Here is a 23,774-nt window from a genome sequence, read left to right as displayed (position 1 = left end):
GCTGTCAGTCAGTGTTGGAGCAGAGAGGGGGAGGGCTGCCCCGCTGGGTACTGTAAGTGAGTATGTGTGTATAAAGTGTGTGTTTTTTCGCCACTGACCGGTTCAGATCGCCAGTGCTATCTCTATAAATAGCATACTAACTTAGCCTTTCCCTTACCTCTGGGCTGTGTGATGTCACGAGCTTTGCTCCACTGTTTCTGTAGCTCTCTCTACTCGTGGGACAGCCGTTTTCTTGAGGAAGAGGTGTTTCGGGATTGGATGTCTTCTCTTCTTCGGCTGGCAGTAGTCATCTTGGGAGAAGTGAGCACTGCAGACCCGATGGTCTGCAAGGCGCAGTGTCTGGAGAGGAGTGTTAGCATCCATTTGTAGCACAACTAGCCACAACTTCAGCATCTCGCCGTCCGACAAAGGCAGCCTATCCAGGGGGTAGCACGTAAAAGACTCGGTCCTCTGACTCTGACTCTTCTAGCGTAACACACACACTTCATACACACATTTTCACTTACAGTACCCAGCGGGGCAGCCCTCCCCTTCTCTGCTCCAACACTGGCTGACAGCTGACTCCACTCATAGCACTAGTGATCTGAACCGGTCAGTGGCGAAAAAAAGCACTTTTAATGCGCAAACTTATACGGGACGTATTTGCCCCCCTTGCCGTTTTAGCTCGTTTCGTGGCTCCGGTTGCATCCGCCTCCCTCAATACTGAACCAATTTTAGAACGAGTTCTACCCATGAATCATACGCACACATACACATGGGGAAATACCAAAATAACCGAAGTTGTCCTTTAAAATGACCATCTTGCAGACATTACAAGCAACATTTTCTTTGTGAAATGGAGCCATGCTTGAAGCTTCCTCTCCATCATGACTCCTTCTTACTGCAGTTTCCAGCAGTGTAGACAAGTAAGTTTGATGTCAGAAAAACATGCCAGCATCAATAAAAGGAAGTGATAAGCTCTGGGACATATGATTCTGATGGCTCACATAATTTCTCAACTGGAACCAGTACTTAATTTCCACCCCAATTCACATGGGACACGAACAGCAGTCTCCTGGGTGAAAGTCCAGTGTTTGTTTGACCTATCCACCACCCTGAACTCCACCCTACGAGGACATTCTAGCTCTTTATCCTACCTATGGGGTCATAACATTAACCACCGGCCACTGCTTGACGTTTAACTGCAGAATTCATATGTCCACCAGTAAAAGGATCCTAATTGACTTTTCATTGGCACGTAATTTTAACCTGAGATGGAGGCTAAGCAATCTACTGGATGGGGGCTAGCAGCAAAATGTATTTTAGCCACCTAAAAAAAGTCCCACCTAAAAAAAAATCAACATCAGTTTACTTACAATATTTTCACTGCTTTAACTTAATTTCAGACAGTGATTTTTAAAGGGAAAATAAAGCCAATATATTGATCTCTTCAAAGCCAGAGTCCATTGAGAAAAACAGTTGTTACTGAACACAGGAGTTGTTGATCAACCACTGCCTTAAACAATCATTTTGTTTGTGTTATTGTTTGACTTGGGCATTTAAAACAATTAGTTCAGATTAACTAAAGTCACACAATATCACAAATGAACTAACTGACTGAAGTAGCGACAGACCAGAAGCGCCGGGTTCAGCGAGCCAAAATGACTGTTCTTGTCAATTGGTCTCTGGTGGCTTTGAGAAGAGCACATATGGGGAACTGAGCAGCTTCCTTGTCAAAATGGGCAGTCTGATGTTAAGGTAAAGCAATGAAAACACTGTCAATATAGTGTACACTTAAACTGATATTGATTTTTTTGGTGGCTAAAATATGCTTTGTTACTGCCCTCCCACCCACAGCCAGAGTTCAGCCTGATCAGCCAAACTGGGGGCGTGCCATCTGACATTTGCTGTATGTAATACACTGACTAGGGATAAATACCTCACACAACCTCATTTAAAAAAATCTGAATTATCTCTTAAAGAGATCGTGGTGATTTCATGTATTTCTTAGAGACCACATTGACATAAATGTAAACTATGCAGGATTTTTTTATGAAAAGGAAAATGCATTCAACATGAGACTTCAAGAATACACACAATGCCATGTGGTGAATCTTCATGTTTGACTAACCTCGGAGGCTTCCAACATGTCTGATTGTCTTTTTTCTTGCCCATTCTTTTTAATGTTGCCATTGTGCTCCCAGATATCAGACATGGTCATGGTTGGTAAAGAGGAGAACAAAATATCACTAAACACGTGCTCATTTCAACACAATTTATTTACATATCCTCCATACACCTCATATTCCATTTGAAGCCTTGGCAATCTACTATTGCATGGCACTTTCAGTTCATCTTGTCAACAGTCCTTTCCCTGTACTTGTCATCAGTGCTTTCTCTTTATCCCACACTTGAGTGTTCAGATTTTGTTCTAGCACAGTCTTTACTCAGCATGTCCACCTCTGCCCAATCCACCATCACTTTCCTCTGAGCGGCTCCTAGCTATGGGCTTCAGTCGACGGGGCCCTGGAAGATGAGTTTGATGTGGCCCTGCTCTCCTGTCAACCAGGTACCACAGAAGGGGCAGGCAGCATGGAAGGCATGGGTGCCGTGGGGTAGCGGGATCTGGCTCCACCCCACCACTGTCTTTTCTGAGCATACATGACCACAGGGGCAGAAAGCGTGAGTGGGCGGCCCGGCGTCCAGGTACAATCCTCCCTCACAGCCCAGCCACAGCGGCACGTAGGGGCCCACCCGCCGGCACATAGGGCACTCCCTCTCCCCGGTGCTGGCTGGTGCCGTGCCCCCGGGGCCAGCGGGACCCTTCTCCTTACGGTAGCCCCAGTTGTGGTAGCCGTGTACATGGCCACAGTTGACGTAGACCCAGGGCTGCTTCTTGTCAACAATCTCACGCTGGGCCAGACTGGGGAAGGCCAGGGTGTTGAAGCCCACAGGACACTGAGGGCGGGCGGCATTCAGCTCCTGGCGAAGGGACTCCAGCTGTTTGAGGGTGGGGGTGTGGCGCAGTCCGGCGGGAGTCCTCCACAGCAGGGTGGCCCCACACAGATCAATCAGAGAACCGTCCTGGAGGGTATTGGACTCATTTTCAACCTCAAGAGGAGAACAGAAGATGGAAATGTAGCAGGGAAAGAGAAGAGAGGAGAAGAAAGGATTCATCAGCTTTCATCACTGGAGTGTAATAAACAGGGACAGAGGTGATGGTGATGCATTATGGGACATACTGGTGGGATCTGTTGAACTGGGAACAACTCTGCATTAGCCTGCTACACTAACACTCCCCTTCTGGACCACCACATGATGGCACTGTGCTCAACTTGTTATAGCTCAGACAGTTGACACCCATCTATTGGAAGAGGTTCCCTTCAAAAATACTATCACCATCATCACATACGCATTACATTTACAGATTGAGTCTATTAATCAGTCAGTTAAGAGTGGTATCCTTTGACAGATTGACTTCTTGCAGGGGATGATGAAGGCATTGGAGGATTATGACACAGGCTCTGGGTTTGGGGCACCCTGAGCCCTTGGGCACCTGGGCCTGGGCTCGGTATGCCCATTAGGTAATACAACCACAGGCGCAGGTGGTTAAAGTCGACAACAAGGCTCTCTACATCTATGGTCATTCACCGCTATACTCACTGTATACAAAGGCCTATACTTCCTACTCCCTGTCTGTTATGAAATTCGTAGGTTGATTTCTAACTATAATAAAGGTGGACTGGTGTGCAGCCAATAACATGAATGTTTCCAAAACAGAGGATGTAGTGGCGGGCCGTATGAGTCACAGTGGCCACTGACCCCTGGTCATAAATGGACAGGACATTCAACAGACAGTGACCTACAGATTCTTGGGGCGTAACAATCTTTTATAGTGGGAGGTCAGTACTATAACAGTCCTGAGGGAAGCTCAGCAAAGACTCCTTTTTAAGACAGCAAAAAATGTTTTTCATAAAGCACTTTGATCGGCTGGTATTGAGGGCCAGGCACATCATGCCCATTCAAGCTGGTGAGGCACTCACCCCACTATCAATACCAGTATTTTCACAACACACTTTATTTTTTATGGGAACTGGTTTTGAGTGAGTATTTTGTGTGTTCAGGTATAATGAGACATTTTTCTGAAGTGAAACCAGTATGCTTTTAGGCTACCAGGTACAATAAAATCATTAGTCATGCTACTGTGTGCCATCCTGTCATATTACAGACATTTTTAGTATTTTTGTCTCTTAAGAAATATTAAGGATGATACAGCGAGTCCATGTCAGCCACAACAGTTACGCACACATGCATGTACATTGTAGACAATATGGCACCAAGGTAACAGGCAGCACAAGAACAGGGGGAGCATTGCATACAAGGTTCTTTTTCAAAGAATAGTTAGTTTATATTAATGATGTAATGAATGAATGACTGAACTGATGATTAGATTTAACCATTTAAAAAAACAAATAAACATGACTGTCCCATATAGTTTAACAGTGCCCGGCGGCATCAGGGGGAAACTCGGCGGGACAAGGACGAAAGTTAAGGCGGCAAAAGTGTGATTGTGGCAGGCAGAAGGGGTGATGGATGGGTCCAACAAACACCGACTTTCACCCAGGAGAGTGGTGTTTGCGTCCTGCAAGATTCTGATGCCAGAATTTTTTCCTAAACCTAGCCATGAGCTTTTGTTGCCTAAACCCAACCATGTGTGTTTGTTGGTGAATTGAAAAAAAAGTCAATTTGCGGTGTTGTACCAACGTAGTGCGTCTATTTCGAAAGAGACTGTATGTAACAGGCAGAATTTGACACAGTGTCCCAGAACATCAACAACCAACACACTCAAGGTACCTTGCACGTCGTATGTGGTAGTGGAAAGTCCATGACCAAACGTCGATACGTGACAAGGTCGGAGTGAATGTGTTGGTCCAAAATCCAGCAGCTTTACTACAACACATTTGCCAAAATTCATTTGAAATGAAATGTTTAAAATACTTTTACAGTAAACGTTGATGTATGTGATTAATTTAGATTAATTAATCACAGAGCATGTAATTAATTAAAGTCATTTTTTTTTTGTTAAGATTATTTTTGTGGGCTTTTGCCTTTAATAGATAGGACAGTGTGTGAAATGGAGAGAGAGAGAGAGAGAGAGACTGACACGCAGCAAAGGTTTGCAAGCCGGACTCGAACCTGTAACCGCTGCAGCAAGGCAATGCCTCGGTACATGGGGTGCCGGCACTATCCACTACTCTACCCACGCCCCAATTAAAGTCATTCTTTTAATCGCTTGACAGCCCTACTGAAAACATAATGGACCAGTTTTGGCCTGTGGGCTGTGAGTTGAGTCCCACTGTTTTAAAAATAATCCTCCCAAAGTGGTGTGGACAAAGTGGTGTGAATTGAAAACACAAGCCAGGACACACTGTTGTACTGTCTCCTGCTGAAGTGACACCAACAGGAAAAAAGGGAAAAGACTCTACAGTATTATACAGGATGGCATTTCCTCACTTCCTTAAAAAGACTTATAGGAGGGTGTTCACTTCCCTGCATTACACTGTCTTTGTAATGGTATGTACAAACTGTACACATCATGGAATCTCAAACCTGTTGTTCTTGCCCTCATACTGATGTAATACAGTCACATGTTGCTGATCTTGTCACTGTGCGTCTGTAATGAACTAATACCCAGAGAAATCCCTGCAGTTTCAGGTTCTTGGGTCAAATCGAGGTCAGTGACCTCAAACTTTGCAACCACATCAACGCAAACATAGGACTTATTTTCCCCTCAGCCCCCTCCATCTTACCAGTTTTCCCCTCTGTTGGGCTGAGCGAGTCTCCCTCAGGGCGAAGACGTTTCCACAAACTGAGATTTCCCTCCAGACTCCCGGAGCCGGCTCAGACACAAACTCCCCTGCTGGGTGCATCACCAGCACCCCGTTGGTGGTCAGGCCGTCCATCAAGCCATCCGACGTCCTCCATTTGGCAGCCCGCTCCTGAGAGACCCACACACATACATACACACACACACACAGCAGACAGACGTAAAGGTTAGGGGGATGTGGGGAGGCACAGAGGGATGATAGCGGAGGTGCATGTCAGAGGTGGCTGGCTAGAAAAAACAGCTAACGTGGCTTTTCTCTGCTGCTATATTTAGCTCAGTACAGAATGACTACTGTACTGACTAATGCACAGAGATGTGCCCACGCGAAACAATGAACCCATCCCTGAGAGAAAGAAAGGATGTATTATGAACACAAATGAGCTCCGATGGAATGAAACAGCAAATTTCTGGCATGTGTGGCTTCATTTAAAAAAAGCTGTCAAAGGGCCAGTGCAGTTAGAAAAAAACAGGCTGGAGATTTAGAGGCTGTTGCTGCTCTGGAGGAAAGAAGAATTTCACTGGATGGTTTCAACAGTAATATATAAGGCCAAAGAACTCTAGTTTCTTATATCACAAGTTCGCAAACGTAAAGCTGCACTTATTAATAATTAAAGAACAGTGAGTCAAATGTATATGAATATAATGTAATGTGTCTCTTAAGACATAGCCTACTCATAAAGAGGAATTATGATCAACTCTGCAGTTTCTTTATAGTCTCTTTTCAGCTTATTGTTTTGGTTTTTACAGTCCCCTCGAAAAAACTCTTGGTTCAGTATTGCTGCTCTCATCAGATTAGTTTAGTGAAAAAGCTCATATAAACCCACTGTACACAGAGTGTGGTCTCTGAAACTGGTGCCCTTTAAACCCTTTAAAGATTTTCAATTGAAGGAATCCACAAAATATATTTTACTTATAAATATGGGTTGTTTACACAACAAGCATGATCATTACATTTGTATAAAGTATCACACAAATAAAATTGCAATTAATACCACAATTTTGCTGCTATCATAAACATATTTGTCTGTTATAACTAAAGATATATCTTTATTAAAAAATTCATGAATGAATCTCTCAAGTTGCAAGATTGACACACGTCCCCTAATTTGTTTCCAACACAATCATGCCATAGCATTTACCCCTATAAAAAAAAAAGATGGATCAGTCCCTGTGACATCAGAAAGTAACATGACACAAGTTTTTGAAGAACATGCTGCAAAGAAAGGCAAGAGTGTGTCTCAAATTGCATACTTCATTTGTACACTTCAATCTGGTACACTATGTACACCATGTACTTCTTGCGTTGTGCATTTATTTCAACAGGACAGTGTTGTCAAAAATCGTGCACTGCCCACTGCACCAGAAGTGACCATCCCTTTCTTTAAGCTGAGAGCAAGTTAGCTAGTTAGCTAGCTAGCTAATGCTAACATTAGCTAGCAAGTTTAAGTTAGCATTCCTATTTTTGTTCATGGTACCAAATCACTGCATATCCAACAAACATTACTAATGGCTTTTATTCGACAACACTAATGGTACTTAGTGCAAAAACCTGTATAACTAACAGGCTCCTTGTTGTCCCCAGCTGCCAAGTCAAATGTTTAGTTTGCTACGTCAAAAAGATGGCGACCATTGAGAATGAGAAGTGTCCATCATTCTACACTCAACTTTTGGATTGCCTGAGTGTGCAAACAGTACACTGCATTTTCCCGTACTATGCAGTGTGAACACACTTAGCACACCCAAAATATTAAGTGTTTAGTACAGAAGTATGAGATATGAGACACACTGCAGGTGTTAGTATCTTTTCATGCATATATTTCATTTTTTTTTTTTTATCAGATTAAGATTTTCAGGCTCAATATTTCTACTCTGTTGTATGGATAAACACTTGTTTTAGGAAAAAAAACCCCCATTTCTTAATTTCTTGAATGCCATGTGTTGCTATTGTCTTAGCTACATATTTAGTTATGGCTACAATAGCCAAACATTTCCACCCCGTTATTAAAATGTGACAGAGTCAAATAAGGCTTGACCAAAAATTTACATTTACATTCGTGGTGGACACAAACACCTCCAAATAACTGCCTATGTTGCTCTTTGTCTGCTAGATGTTAACAGATGATTGTTTGCTAACACATTAGCCATATTAACTTTATAAGGTGATAATATGTGTAATGTTGTGTTTTCAGCTTGTTGCACTGCCCCCAAGTGGCCAAAAAACACCAAAACAAAAACAATGCTCATAAGAAACTGCTAAAAATATGTTGGCAAGCAGGCTTAACAGCAAACACTAAACAAAGAGTAAAAACATTTTTCAAGTTTTCATTGTTAAAACAATTTTGATGCAGAGGGTGTGACATAAAAGTATGCAGTCAAATCTGATTTTTTTTGGGCAACAAGTTAAATCTCGCTAATCTTATAAACCCAAACTTGACTTTGTTAGCTTGTGGGTTTTAACAACTAGCAGAGTTATAATGTGGGTCCAAGGTGTGTGTTTGGATATAACTTAGTAAAAGCTTTGTTGACATTTTCAAAAAAGTGTGGCTCTCACACTGGTTCTCCAGAAACTCATGCTCACTAAGTCACTTAGCAATTCCTTCTCGAAAATACCCTGCCAGCATATTCAGTTTCACTACGAAATACAGACTGTCATTTTACTGAGACTTCACAGACACTATGAGTAGGATTTGAACATTTCGTCTCTCATGATTGTATCAAAGAAGACACTTAGGCAGACAGCAGGGCAGACTGCCTGGAGCTGTTACTGTGTCCGAAATAAAACAGAGCAACTGGTGGATCTGTTTCAAAAGCAGCCAGATAAATCATGGCTTAATGTCCTGTCATGTTGCCTTAATAAAGAAGACTAAAGGCCTCAGTATGCCTCAAATCAACTAGGTCTCTTTTTAAAGTGGGTGTGATTGTTGAACTCTCTGACCCTGTTTACACTTGCTTTTGAAATTCGTCTTGGGCAATTAGATCGCAAGTGGACAAAATGCAAGTGTAAACGACCACCAAAACGGATTACGATCCAATCACTCAAACCATCTGCTGAGGTGGTGTGGGAATGATGACGTAGGCACTAGGGGTGGGAATCAACAGAGGATCCACAATGCGATATTATCACGATACTTAAGTCACCATACAATATAATTGCAATTTTAAATTTGTTACAATATGTTGAGTACTGTGATAAAATATATTGCAATTTATTACCTGTTTTCAACTGTAAATTATGTCCCTAAATAAAAACCTTGTCAACATTGGTTCTATCTAATAAGACATCTAAGTTTTTAGCTTGTTCATCTCACTTCAACCATTTTTTTCCACAGCAGCAAAATGTATCTAGTGGACTGAAAAAGCAATTGATCATATTATTCTAGTCGACTACCTAAAGTTTAATTTGTAATTGTAATATCAATCATTTATGTAATAAAAAAATGATACTTGGCTCTGTGTGACGTTATAATATTGCTACACAAAAATATCGCGATACTGTGCTGAATTTTTTTCAATTTTTTCTCCCACCCCTAGTAGGCGCTGATGTTTCTGGTTGCCTCTATCAGCAACACCAAACTCATGCTAAATTTAGGCTTTTTTCAAGTGTTGGTGGTACTTTTTGGTGAGTTTTTTTTCTTAAAAAAAATTACAGATTGACTCTTAATTCATACAGAAGTGAAGAGCGGGCTCCTGGGTGAAAGTCTGGGGTTTGTTAGGACATAATAACAAAATCTCAAGGTTTGTAACTTTAGGGTCTTCCTATACTTAGTCATGCATTATTTATCAATGGTACAATAACAGTCCACATCCATCACACAGTTCAGAGGTGAACCCCAGAGCCTGACTTTTAATAAAAGGACAATATTTGTTCCATAGATCAGTGTAAATGTAGTCCTGGTGTCTGGGGGAGTTATACAAGCTGCAGTTGTGTGTGTGTGTGTGTGTGTGTGTGTAGCACTGGTTGCTGACGTTATCTCTTTGACTGCTGGCCTAGTTGTCGGGGGTCCTGATAAATCTTGCATGGGATGAAGTCACGCTGTCATGAGAAAGGGCTATTATTGGTTCGCATAGCTTTGTACACCTACTTGTCACGTTTTAGACCGCCCCACCCCAGTAGCTTTTGCAGTGGTCTGGAAGCTTTCACATCCTGAATTACATCAAAGAGGAGTCTGCTAACTCAGGGAACACTATAAGTACAGTACAGGGGAAAATAACTACTATCTAGTTCGTTAATTTGGGGGGGAAAACATGTTTTACATGCCATTCCAATACTGAAATTAGTTAGTTCTTGTTAGCTGAACTGTGCAGTGAGGTAAGGCTCCAAACAGCCCTACTCACTGAACTGGAGATACAGCAGGACAGATCCCGGTGGAGGACTGCTGAGTTGGCTTGATGGTGCATGACTGTGCTATGTTAATGAACATAAGCAGGCACTTCTTTTTATTTAAAGGGATAGTTCTGATCTTTGCAAGTGGGGTTGTATCAGGTACTTTGGAATTTAGGTATTCTGGTTGTAGTTTTGGTAGTCCTTCCTACCAGTAATGATAAAACTGTAATCACCAAGTTACAGGAGAATTATGGCTTATTATTGTTTGGGTTTAATTTTGTAGCTTTGACCATTGGTTATGATAATATTGTACTCTTCAAAGTGAGAGCTGAGGTCTTGGGGTGTGTCTACACCATGAAAAATAGGTCCAACATGGTGAGAAATGAGTCAGCAGGGTGTAAACAAAACAGCAAACCCCTAATCCCATATCTCAATATGTAATTCCTATACAATCTTATCATAACTAGTAGATATTATGGCCAAAACTATGAAAGTACGGCACCAAGATTCTACTACTTGGTCTATCACATAGCACACATTCAGTGTTTAAAGGATTAGTTTTTTGAAGTGGGTTGTATGGGGCACTTATCCATAGACAGTACATTACATACAGTAGATGGAGGTGTCATCCCCCCAGTTTGGAGAAGCAGGAGAGTCTGACACTGAAGATAAGTAATCTATTGCTGTGGATGGGTCAGCAGCACAGCATATGTTAACCACCTAAAAAAGTCCCCAAAAGTCCCTATAGAAATCAATATCAGTTTATGTGTACACTATGCTGAGAGTATTTTCACTGCTTTACTTTGCTATCAGATTGTGGTTTCCAACAGGAAAATTATGTTATAATTCTCTCTTCAGAGCCAGACTCCATCATGAAAATGTTTTTATTTCATTTTATTTCATTTAATGTCTGACACTGAAGCTGCTGGTATACCACAGCCTAAAGGAGTTATTTTGTCTGTGTTATTGTGTGACTTTGGCACTTACAAGGGTTAGTTCAGATTCACTTAAGTCACACAATAACACAAACTGACTAACTGATCAAGGCAGCACAGACCAGCAGCTCCCATGTTCAGCATGCTTAAATTACTATATGTGTCAATGGAGTCTGGTTTCTTTGACAAGAGCATAGAGGGGGAACTGAAATTATCAATGGCTTTCCTGTCAGAATGGACTGTCTGATGGAAAGGTAAAGCAGTGAAAATGCTCTCAATATAGTATACACTTCAAGTGTACTGATTTTAGATGGGACTTTTTTAGGTGGCTAAAATATGTTTTATTGCTGACCCCCATCCACAGCAGTACATTTCTTAGCTTGAGTGTTGGACTCCAGCCTGCTTCTCCAAACTGGGGACGAGCTGACTGACATCTACCGTATGTAATATACTAACTATGGATAAGTACCCCACACACAGCTCTTTAAAAAACATAACTGTCACTTTAAAGACAGACTAATATGCTGAATGTTATGTTGTATCTTCCAATAGATTGAGACAGCAACATATGACCAGAAAGCAGGACATTAGAGCCAAAGCACTTTCATATGACACATGACTAACACAACCAATTCTACACAAATACACACACGAGGAGAATACTGCTTCTTCCTCTCCCATCCTTCCTCAAGACAGGTCACATACACTGACACCCATCCGCGCAGCTATGATGTCACCCGTGGGCTGCACAGCCACGTCCCCCGGTGTCGCTCTCCCCATGGTTCCCATGGTTACCAGTCCCTGTGTAATTTACCAGGAGATGCCTGGCACCCACAAGGGAGAACACTCACCCCCAGGAAGATGTTCTTGGAGGAGTCAAAGCCGGCTGCGTAGATGCGGGCCGTGTAGGGAGCGCTGCGTTCACACATGATGCGGCATGCGTAGCGGGAGATGGTGCTCTGGGCCGATTGGCCTCCGCCGCCACCTTCACCCGCTGCACCCCCGCCCCCGCCCTGACCGCTGCCGCTGCCTGCTGTGTCCGTCACCACAAAGTCGATCATGCTCTCTGTGGACCGGCCAATCTGAGAGAACCAGTAGAGAGAAATCAGGATCATAAAACAATCGTAAAAAGATCAACAGTACACAAGTACAATCTGTTGTGTACTATAGAGTTAGTTCACATGAGCTAGATATCATATTGTTTCTCTTATAGTGGAGTTATCTAGCCATGCAAATAGAAAAGCTTTTATTTCTGTTTTTGTATGTATGAATCAATATTTAACATAGCATCCTTAAGATGAACTGAGTATAGTCAATCCTCTACTTCACTATCAGTTCATTTTCACATTTGAGCTCCCTTCAATAATGACTAAAAGTGCTGTTGTGTCAAAGTGTTGCCGGATGGAGTATTTTTCTATCTATTTAGGCTACTTATCATGATTTTGGTGTGTTTGAGATTTTGGGCTCTTTTTTGTATGATTTGGATTTTCTTTTTGTAGCCCTGGTCATCGCTTCTGTCAGTTCAGATCTGGAGAAATCAGTGGCCAAGGGGGCGCTATGGCCACCCTACAATTGCTGGCCCCCTACTGACAAAATCTGATCAGTTTATTGTTGAGTTTGAGTGGATGTTTGTGCCAAATTTGAAGAAATTCCACGATGGTATTCTTGAGACATTGCTTTCACAAGATTAAGATGGATGAGGTCAAAGTGACCTTTGACCACTAAAATTTAATCAGTTCATCCTTGAGTCCAAGTCACCGTTTGTGCCAAATTTAAAGAAATTCCCTCATGGTGTTCTTGAGATATCATGTTGACAAGAATGGGATGGACAGATGTATGGACAACCCGAAAACATAACGCCTCCAGCCACACCGAGGTGTAATAAGAAACCGAGGTATATCAGTATGCAATTCCTGACCTCTGTTTTCAACGAGCCTATATACTACAATAGCATCATTGAATACCTTAAATTCAGTTGTGGCTTTTGGTTTTTGGTGTGCCACCCAAAGATTTTCAGTGGCCCCTTATGGCCAATCCTATGAAAAACTTTTGGGGGTGCCACTGGGGGACACATCAGACAATCAACAGTTTAGTCAGAAGAGCAGCCTAAGAAAACTAAAAAGTGCACACAACTACAGCAAGTATAGTAGCTCAAAGTTGAAGCAGGAAGTTGGTCTGCAAACTGTGATGGCTATTTTATATTTATCTGATTGTCTGACTGCTCGCATTTGTTTTTCGTCTCTTTTAAGGTGCTCTCAGACAGCGAGTGGGTGCTGCTCCCACCTCCATTGTTTTCAACATGACAGCAGCTGTGTCGCTGAGGTCAACAACAGCAGCACAAAGATATGACACACAATGATATGGGAGCTACTAGGGCCACTTGCTGTTTGAAAGCACCTTTAGAGATGTTGCCACCCCTCAATATCCCATTAATTACTTAATTAAGCACAATGCTGTCATAACGGCCAAGGCTGCATAAAGTTATACAAAAATTAAACCACCAACAAACTGAACTTCCTAATGAGCTGAACAAAGGAATGAGCAGCACCTTTCTTGAGTCGTAATCTATTTCTTAAATGGTATTTTCCAATGCTATGAGCAGCATAAAATTAATTCCATTCACCTCAATTGTATCACAGTGGAGGCTGAACTCTCAAGACAGATATCTAACATATATCTATAAAAATGGACAGAGCAAACCATGTGGGTGAAGTGACTCTTTAACACAGCAGATAGAGACAGACAGATATGGAGAGATTGAGAGGAGCCCTGTTGATTCTGTCTGCTGGAGTCACGGCTTTGCATGGATCTCCTTGATGATGAGAGAAGGTGGTTGGAAAACTGAGAGCAGACAGGTCTGACTCATCTTCTCCTGTATATTTTATCTCCTCAGTCTTTTGTCTTCCCTCCTTCTGCCTGATACTTTGGCTTACACTTCGTCTTCCTCTTCATTCCTTCCCTCTGTTCTCTCTGATGCTCTCACAGCTCTACTGTTCTTTGATTCTACAGGGCTCACAGCGTCAACTACAGTTTGACTAAATATTAAAATCTGAAAGACACCCTAAAGATTGGTTCAACATTCTGGGAAGTAGGTTTATTTGCTTTCTTTCTGAAGGATGAGATATGATATCAATCTCATGCCAGCACGTTCTGTACAGATCTGGAGTCAGGGAGTCTGGAGTCTGGAGTATTATGTAGCGTATACACTAAACTGTTTTGTTTCAACAACACTGTGATTAATGTGTGGTTAGGTTTTAGTCATAAAAAACACTAGTTATGGTTAGGAAAGGATCATGTTTTGGTCACACTCCGATGTCTCCCTAAATAACACCCATGTTTGGGGGCTAAACAGTCACAGGAAAAACAGTGACAGGTCCCTAAAAACCACATACATTTGAGAGCTGAAACACTGCTGGAAAAACAGTGGAGGGTCCCTAAAAACATTCATGTTTAGTGCCAAAAGAATTGCTGGTTAGGCAACGATTTCCTGAAAAACAACTGGTTTTGCTCTTTGTTGGTCTTGAACAGTGGTCAGGGCTGATCCTTCATAATGCCTCTCCCTTGTGGAGTCCCTCAGGGTTCTATTTTCGGCCAAATCCTTATTGCCGTTTATGTGCTCCCCTAAGAGTCCATTCTTAGAATATTCAGCCTCTCATTCCACTTATATGCAGATGACATGCAAATTTACCTGCCTATGACATTGACAGACGCAACCTCTTTTAAAACCATTGAGAGTACAACTGAAGTGGTACCTGTGTTGCCCCTCATATGGACCTGTGTGACCTGCCTTCACTGTCTCCCTGTATGTTTTAAGATCTTGATTTTAAGATCTTATTGTTTGCCTACAAATTGTAAATGGGTCAGTTCCAACTTATCTTTTTTACAACCACGCATCCCATTGAGCTCACTCATGTCCGCTGACCAATTGCTTTTGTTTGACCCAAGATCTAGGTTGAAGCACAGGGGAGACTGTACCATTGCAGTTGTAACCCTCTCTGGAATGAGTTACCTCTGAATGTTGGGCTGGACCATACACTCCCTTTTCCATCTTAAAAACACATCTTTATTCCTTGACTTTTAACTCAGTATGATGGTTGCTTTTATTACTTTATTGTTCTTTCATCTTTTAAATTGGTTTTATTGTGTTTTTTTTTTTTAACTATTGTTATATTCAGATGTGCTTTATAAATACTTTATAAATACTTTGAGATTGGAATGGAAATGTTTAGTCCAAGGGGCAACCTCCAGGGCTGAAAATGAAGCCAACACAAAGTATCAAAAGCTGCAGTCAATCCCAATGGACCCCCATGTTAAAATGCCAAACTCTAAAGCAGAAATAAACATGATTACAGCCTGGTACAAAGGGTCCCTTGGTTTTGGTCTCTATAGCTAACTTCCCTGTTCATGACAACTGTACGGTGGTGAATTGTTATATAACTCACCTATATAAATCTTATTGAGGCTTACAATTACACACAATTAAGGGCTTGGGTGCTTTGAGTGACAGGTGGGTGCTGTCTGTTGACAAGCTTGCTAACTTGTCGACAATGCTGGTCAAGAAAGGTAACCATGGCATAATCCCAGAGTCACAGTTTAGGCATAGTCGTAGTTGACGCTAATTCAGTGTGTTTTCAGTCCATGAGGGTTAACTGAATTGTTTTCCGGTAGGCTGAGTACAATTTGTTTTAATCGTTTTACATTTTTCGCTAGTGAAAATGAGTATAAACATTAGTATTTTCACAGTTTATCATAGCTGTAAATGCACTGTGTTAACCAAACTAGCAGCTGGGCTTACTGTATGTGCACACCAAGAGCTGCAAAAGCTGCAAAGCAGCCGAGGTCACCCAAGCAGCACCACTGTCCAAAATATTTTTGGCAGCTCAAGTCGCTCATGACGTCATACATTCGAACATTCGATCGTACTTGTCAATTTAAAGGAGCCGCAAAGCAGGTTACTGGCTGGAGCACAGCTCTCCAGCCCCAAAAGCTAGGCTACATGAGTAAAGAAAGAAATCGTCACATTCACATGAAACAAGGGAGATTAGCATGCTAGGTGTTATATTGCTATGGATGTATTCGCCACTAGTTTAAAAAATTCTTTCTCAATATCAACTCACGAGGCAAACCAACTACTTGGGACACGGCTTCCCATGCCTGCTCCTTTTGATTTCGGTCCCTATATATAAACAGCCTCGAATCATAAAGGACTCAGTGTCCAGCTACAGCAATGATTAGCTTCTCTCTCATTTTGAAGTAGGAACAAATGTATGGTAGGAACTAAAGTTTGCAGTCATTTGCAGCTGAAATGCGTCATAGCTAATTTGCATAAAGTTCATGACTCCCCAACTTTCATCTGAGGCTCTGGTCGCCAAAACGCGGACGCTTTGCAGCTTTTGCAGTCGTGGTCGCCGGTAACCATTGAAAATGAATTGAATCAGTCGTCTTTGCAGCTTTTGCAGCTCTTGGTGTGTACGTACAGTTAGAGTTAGCTTCACCCTCTTGGCAAAATATGGTCACTTCTGGCTTCAAAATCCAAGATGGTAAATGCCAAAATGCCAAACTCAAGACTCAAAGCGGGAGTCCACAAACAAATGGGTGAGGTTTCAGTGTCTAAGTCCATTATACATTCAATGGATTAGCTTAGCTAAGACTTGGTGAAACAAATAACCTGGCTTTGCCCAAAGTAAAAGAAAGTACCAAAACCTCTAAACATTACTTATTAATAACTTTTATCTCATTTAATTCAAACAAAAATGTAAAAGTGACAATACTGTGGTTTTAATGGTAAACATAATTCTAAAAATAAACGAATAAGCAAAGGTCTGTGGATAAGCAGCAGAACTGACTGTCCTTAAACCTGCTTTAGAATGAGAGTGGAGCACAGTGGAAGCATAGCACAAATTACTGATGCATTCAGTGCAGGATGCAGAGTTGTGGATATTACTAGGCCTACATTAAACTAAGATATTGATTTCATAATAAAATTAGGTTGGCTACAGTGGCTGTAAATGGCTACTTTTCATACAGGCTATTAAAGGCTTGTGGTGTGGATGGAAGAGATGTATCCAGAACAAAATAATAAAACAATATGACTATCTCATATGGCAATACAAGAGGCCCACATTTAAATGATTGATATTACCAGTACTGTTGATAAATACTAATATTTTTTGTATAACAACTTTTCTCCTTCCTTTAACTTAGATTGAACACAATTAGCTTTCCCTACTGTAAAATCTACCCACCACTCATAGTGCCAAAATGTCCACAGAAGTTTCTCAAACCATTCCTGTAGCATGATCCACTTCTCCACTGTTGCCCCGTACATTAAGTATGTTTCAAAATTTTTGGAGGGTGTTTGTTGGCTAAGTTCTAAGTGGGGTTCTCTTGTCTATTTATGGTACTTTTTAATGATGTTCTTACAGTCAACATGCCTCTGTTTTGACTTCTAATATTCTTTTTCTACAGTACGTCACACAGCTAAAATGTTGAGTTGGCATGACATATGTGTGTGTGTGTGTGTGTGTGCAGACACTGACCTGAAACATATCTGTGTTGGTGTCATGGGTGTACTCCACAATGACAGAGTGGCTCCGTGACAGTGTGTAGGAGATGCTGTGCTGGCTTTTGTTGCTGAGTGCCTGCCAATGGAAAAGACATTATCCAGGTCACATGACAAGGAGAGCTGAAGGTCTGGCCTCTGGGATAATCTACCCAGAGGACATATCCTATTCTAGAGGAACAACCCCAGCTCTAATTAAAATGACTGATATCATTCTATCAGCTGACTTATTGTTATGCTGAAGAGAGATCATCCAGTGTTAAGGTACAACGTGACAGGTGTTTTTTTTTTTTTTTTCCAACAACATGTAAGAGATAATTCAGAACATATACAATAGATCATATTTACAATGTATGCATACAATACAGTGTAGTGCTTTGAGCTAAATGCTAACATCAGCATGCTAACATACAACACATAATTTTGATTTTCACAATCTCCTATAAGCTCAACACTGATGTAGACTGACAATTGAATTGTTAACTGAAACCATTATCCATATATTATATATTTTAATGCCATATGTAGGAAAATGAAATATGACCATGAATAATATTCCGTAAATAAGAGTGTTTCAAGGCTATTTTTGGTTGACATTTTGGAAATCAAACTGCCAACACATGGTATTTAGTGGCCATTCACATAAATATCTTTAAATTGATCCATTTTCGAGCAAAAATGGCAAGAGTATATATTCATTAAAGAGAACATTTTTGAAAGTCCATGTTTATTAAAGGTGTGCTATGCAGGGATTGTCGCTGTTTGTAAAATGTATCATCAGCTAAAGAGAAAGTTAAAAAGAAAGCCAACCACAGATTCAGTCTTGCTGGCTGTATTTGCTTTTTTTTCCTGCGCTGCATCATCTTTGGATGCATGCCGCTAACGGTCTGGCACCTGGTTGCTTACCTTTTTGTAAAGACTGTCCTAACTGTGAGTTAGTGCTTTCTTACTATCAACTCAGATTTTTCAAATGAATGTGTTGGTGTTACAGAAGAAATCGTCACTTTCACTGCTGATGTACTTTGTAATACATTTTTCTTTTGTTCTATATTCTAGAATCTAGAATAAAGAATGTGGTTCCTACCTGGGTCAGGGAAAACACCTCTTCATTTTGAATGACAACCTAAACTGTAACAATCAGTGCTGCGACCTCTCACCTTTGACACCAGAGGGGTTGAGACATTGTGGATAACATCAGGTTTGACCCCGTTGGCTTTAGGTCTCTTATACAGGGCCAGGCGACTTCTTCTGCGACCCTTGTCCCCATTGGCCAGAGACCCATTGTGCCTGTGAAGCATAACCATAAATAAGCATAAATGTACTGACCTATGTAAGGGATAATGCTCTATGAGATGTACCATATCAAGAATTAATGGACACCCTGCAGTCAATTAGAATATTCAGCCATACCATGGTATAAAATAATGTCAATAACTGGGTTAAATTGATAATAAATGTATTGTATGTTTTCCAAATTCTAAGTGCCAACTTTATGCACTACACAGTGGCTTCAAATTTCAAACATAAAACTAAAAATGTGGTATCAACTACTTTTTGCTAAAATTCCCACACTATAATACTTTACCTTTGATGGATACTGTATATTAAGTGTTGTTTTCAACAATTTCATATGTCATAGTGGTGTAGGATGCGGATTAAATAAAGGCTTAGCTAAAATCAAATTAAGTCAAGTCAAATCATGAGATGTTAGGCTATACATAAAATTGAGACATGGCCCAGAATAAAAAATTAAAAAACACTTACATAATAACCCCCAAATCATATAAAAAAACCATCACAATCAACTGAGTATTTCACATAATTTAAATATATAAAGAAGAGTAAGGCTGGGTTTAGACTACATGATATTTCTATCTGTTAGAATGGTCAGTGAGTCAGATGAGTATAAGGTCATAAATTCCTGGTTGTGACTCAGCCAAGAGTAATGACAGACTTCATGTTAGTTTATCTGTGTCAGTTCCACCTTGCAACACCAACATCTTTATCTTTCACATCATTCTGTCTTTCCCTTTGCCATGTTTATAGCTGAGGAGTGCTCTGCAATCCAATTGGTCAAAGTCACGAAACTAAAGAAACATGTAGTGGAAGGCAAACGAAATTCTAACATCCTAGTCTTTCTCTTGGGACTTCATGAGGCATCCCAACAGGGCATTGGTTGTCATCAACTATGACACACTACATGGGACAAAATGATGGTGGCACCCGATGCCCATTGTTGATCCTAATCCAAACTGACACCCAGCGTCTGCTAGGTCAGGCTATAATTGGGCTGATATCATGTAGCCTAACCTTAACAAGGGCTCTAAAACTGATCCCTGTGGGATGCCACACATGATTGCTCCTGGGTCTGTTAAGATTCCAATGATACCTACAAACTATATGATTACATTGGTAAAATTTAAGCTAAGTATCTACTTGGTTATCACACGCAATAACCTCAAATTTAATGCTGCATCAAATGCCTTTTGAAAGTCAAATAGGACCGTACCTGTATATAATTCAATATCCATTATTAACCTGATTCTGTCAGTCAGGGTCAACAAGAGCTGACTCTGTGGAATGAGTTCTTGAACCCAGATTAGTACTTATATAGCACCAAACTGGTTATATACAACTCACTCTAAAATTAATGCCACCGGACAGGTCAAATATGATATCCCTTGATTTATTTCAGATTGGGTGAGTTATCCAGTATTACCAGCCATAATTATTCCATATTGTGCTGCATTTATAGTCACCAACACTCTCTGCAGTCATGTTCTGCTGGCCACAGAGCAGCCATGATTGGATGGATGCTGTAAGATATCGGTGGCAGGTAATCCCCCCCTCTCTCTATAATCACATTGACAGTGAACCGCGCCACTCTCATCATCCATCAAGTGTTCATCATCCAGTGCATGGATCAATAGGTCGAAGAGTGGAAGCATATGTCTGTGTCTCTGTGCCTGGAATAGCACCATACCATGCCTTAGGGAAAGATATCCTTCCCTAGCACTCATATGCAATGCATAACATGTCTATGTGTTAGGAGTTCCACATGGAAGTTACGGTATAAATTTGCCACTGTGGCTCAGTGTGTGAACGATATCTTTGTGTGGAGTCAAATGAAGTGCTTTTCTCTTGAATAAGGGCCCGTTGTACGGTATTTTACAGTAGTAATATGGTTTCATTCACCTCCACAGTCCCTGGCTTGTCTAACAGAGGAATCCCTAAAAGAAGTGAAGAGGTTTTTGTGAGGGCAACTGAAACAATGTCATACTAATCCAACAAAGACATAGAAGCACAAGCTGAATTGTTTCATCTAGCAAAGGCCTGCAATGAGAAAAAGGAGCTTATTCTTATTGTTCAAGGTGGGCAATTAACTCTACATGTGCCTGGTAACCTACTGGATCCATCTGACTTACTACTTACTACTACTCTGTTTGATCATTTCGTTTCATTTCCAAATATTTTTTCCATTAAAATATGCCTGAAAATACACCTATCTGAATTTTTTGCACAAAGATAAATCAGCTTGTTAATAATAATGATAATAATAATGGTAATAATTTACAGTACACAACATTAATGATAAGCTTACTGTTACCGATGAAACTTTGTGCAATCATGTTAACTAGCTAACACCTAATCACTGTGTTGCACCTATCCATAATGGCAAGGTAAACTAGTTAGCTAACATGTAGTAAGGGGTCCCTGCTCCGTATCTCTTTCAGCCAAGGGGTCCTGAAAAATGTTGAAGACCCCTGACTAGTAAGCAGACAAAAATGGAGGGATACACAATACAGTATCCCTCCATTTATCAGTTATATCTCAGGCGACATGTCAAGATGCCATTAGTCAGATTTTGGTGAAACCTTGGCTGCTAATACTTCGCACTTCTACTGTTTTAACAATAACTCTGAGAGGTTGGTTACTTTGATTGGGTTGAATGGGGATTCCATATGATGCTCATCTCAAACATTAAGGTTAATTTATAAAAAGCAACATTTGAAAAAGACCCAGTTACACACAGACACAAAGACCACTTCATTATATAGTGACCTTATCCAGCCCATTCAAACTGGCTATAACTCACACTCAGTCGGACACTCATACTCAGCCACAGGCACACACATTAAGACAATGTACATCAGTAGATATGACACTTGAGTATCTCACCCTAAGACGATGAGCTCGCCGTACTTGACGGGCTCCTTGTCCTCAGGGAAGACTCCGTCGTGGGGTTGTGAGCTTGAGCCCAGAGGAGGCGAGGGCTGGCTCTTATTGCAGGATGGGCGCAGCTCCAGAGATGGCGGGGGACACAGCGCCTCTGAGCTACCCTCCAAAACCATGCCCACCGGCCACAACTGGGGCTCGCTGCTGGGGAGGGGAGGATGGAGGTTCAGAGAGAGAGAGAGAGAGAGAGAGAGAGAGAGAGAGAGAGAGAGAGAGAGAGAGAGAGAGTCAGAGTCAGAAAATCTTGTATTAGTGATCAAGGGACTTAATTTAAATGTGTCAGAATAGCATGTGATAAAACACTGGATGACATCTGAAAGAAGTACACCAAATTTGGTAGAGAAAAATTAGAGAATGCGGTGGAAAATACCAGAATTATCTTGTGAGTTCTGAGCTTTCTCACATACACACTCCACATATGGTCGGTGTGTATGACTCTAGCTAGCTACAGCAAATGTCTATAAATACACATCAACTTTAGACTGTAAGTAGATATTTTCAAACGTATTTAATATATTCACAAATGCAGCTCTAACAGGTTCCGTATATAAAACACATCATAATAGCCCAGCTTGTAAACAGCACCATTATTAATAAAACCATAGACTGTGGAAAACTGAAGTCGTTATAACATCACCCACATGTTTCAACAGGTACACTCTTAGAGAGGGTTCTAAAATGGTTCTTCCTGAGGGGCTGATGTTCTATCCAGAACCATGAGCTTCTGAAGAACCATTTTTTAAAGAAAGGGTTCTTCAAGGGTTCTTTGTAAGACTAAGGGTTCCATTCAGAACCCTTTCTGGAGGAAAGAACTCCTTCTTGAAAGCATGGTTCAAGGTTGAAGGTTTCTTTATTAGAACGACAGGGTAAATTCATTGCTCAGACAAGAAATTCATCATTCCAAAACAAGACATCACAGCAATACAGATTTGCAGGACATTAAAACAAAATATGTTATAACAAGTATCACGTAGTATCAAAAATGGTAACAAAAAGTGGTGCAGTGGTGGTTGATGAGATGGGCGTACTACTAGGTAGTAGGGGAGGGAATCACCAGAGGATCTACAATACGATATTATCACGATACTTAAGTCACGATACAATATTATTGCAATTTTAAATATGTTGTGATATGCTGAATATATTGCAAGTTTGTAGTCTGTTCATCTCACTTCAGACATGGTGACAGACATTAATGGTTTATCTAATAAAAACAAAATGGATACTTGGCCCTGTGTGATGATACAATACTACAACACAAAAATATCACGATATTATGCTGTATGGATTTTTCCCCCAACCCCTCCTGGGAAGATGGGCAGGTCACCGAGGAGGAAGTGGGTACACTCTCCTATATGTATTCCTTCCTATGTATTATTTTGGCTGAGAGGTGGGTATATTGTAAGTGGCCAGAAAAAGAAAGGGGTATACCCTGTATACCTGTGGATACCCTCTACTACACCACTGGTAAGTACAAGAACTAAGTTCATGACAAAGTGCTGAGCATACACAGACAACCTTACCCATGCACTCTCGTTTTTTTTTCCCATCATGTTTTTTTTTTTTCATTACGGGTACCTGTCATTTGTATTAGGTTCTAATATGGAACCACCACTGGAATATTAAAAGCTGTAGTAGGAGTGATTTCACTAAGCCTTTATCAAAGGTTCTACCAGGAACCACAAAGGGTTCTCCTACAGGGACAAGCCGAAGAACCCTATATTGTTTTAGTTGGCACCGTTATTTCTAAGAGTGCACTGTTGAAGCCTTGGGTTGTGTTTAACTGGCATCTTCAGTCATTTGAGTGTGATACCTTTAGAGAAGAGAGCTAACAGCCCTGATTCAGCACTT

General features: G+C 41.0%; 1 protein-coding gene across 5 annotated transcripts in view; it reads right to left on the bottom strand.

Moving 5' to 3' along the window:
• Positions 1–2,232: 2,232 nt before the first annotated feature.
• The window catches only part of peli3 (pellino E3 ubiquitin protein ligase family member 3), a 46,811-nt gene continuing 25,269 nt past the window's right edge, over positions 2,233–23,774 (bottom strand). For 3 of the 5 annotated variants that reach the window (XM_050066826.1, XM_050066823.1, XM_050066824.1), the window contains 6 exons: positions 21,867–22,067; positions 18,845–18,974; positions 17,665–17,766; positions 11,977–12,207; positions 5,790–5,978; positions 2,233–3,090 (listed from right to left, as the gene is read on the bottom strand). In XM_050066826.1, the coding sequence (XP_049922783.1) occupies positions 2,491–3,090; positions 5,790–5,978; positions 11,977–12,207; positions 17,665–17,766; positions 18,845–18,974; positions 21,867–22,039 (1,425 nt within the window). In that variant the 5' untranslated portion in view covers positions 22,040–22,067 and the 3' untranslated portion in view covers positions 2,233–2,490. The remainder of the gene's footprint in view (positions 3,091–5,789; positions 5,979–11,976; positions 12,208–17,664; positions 17,767–18,844; positions 18,975–21,866; positions 22,068–23,774) is intronic. The other 2 variants (XM_050066827.1, XM_050066825.1) reach the window with 1 other exon arrangement.

The sequence above is a fragment of the Epinephelus moara genome, chromosome 17, assembly GCF_006386435.1.
Source record: "Epinephelus moara isolate mb chromosome 17, YSFRI_EMoa_1.0, whole genome shotgun sequence".
NCBI lineage: Eukaryota > Metazoa > Chordata > Actinopteri > Perciformes > Serranidae > Epinephelus > Epinephelus moara.
This window is presented reverse-complemented; position numbering and strand designations above follow the sequence as displayed.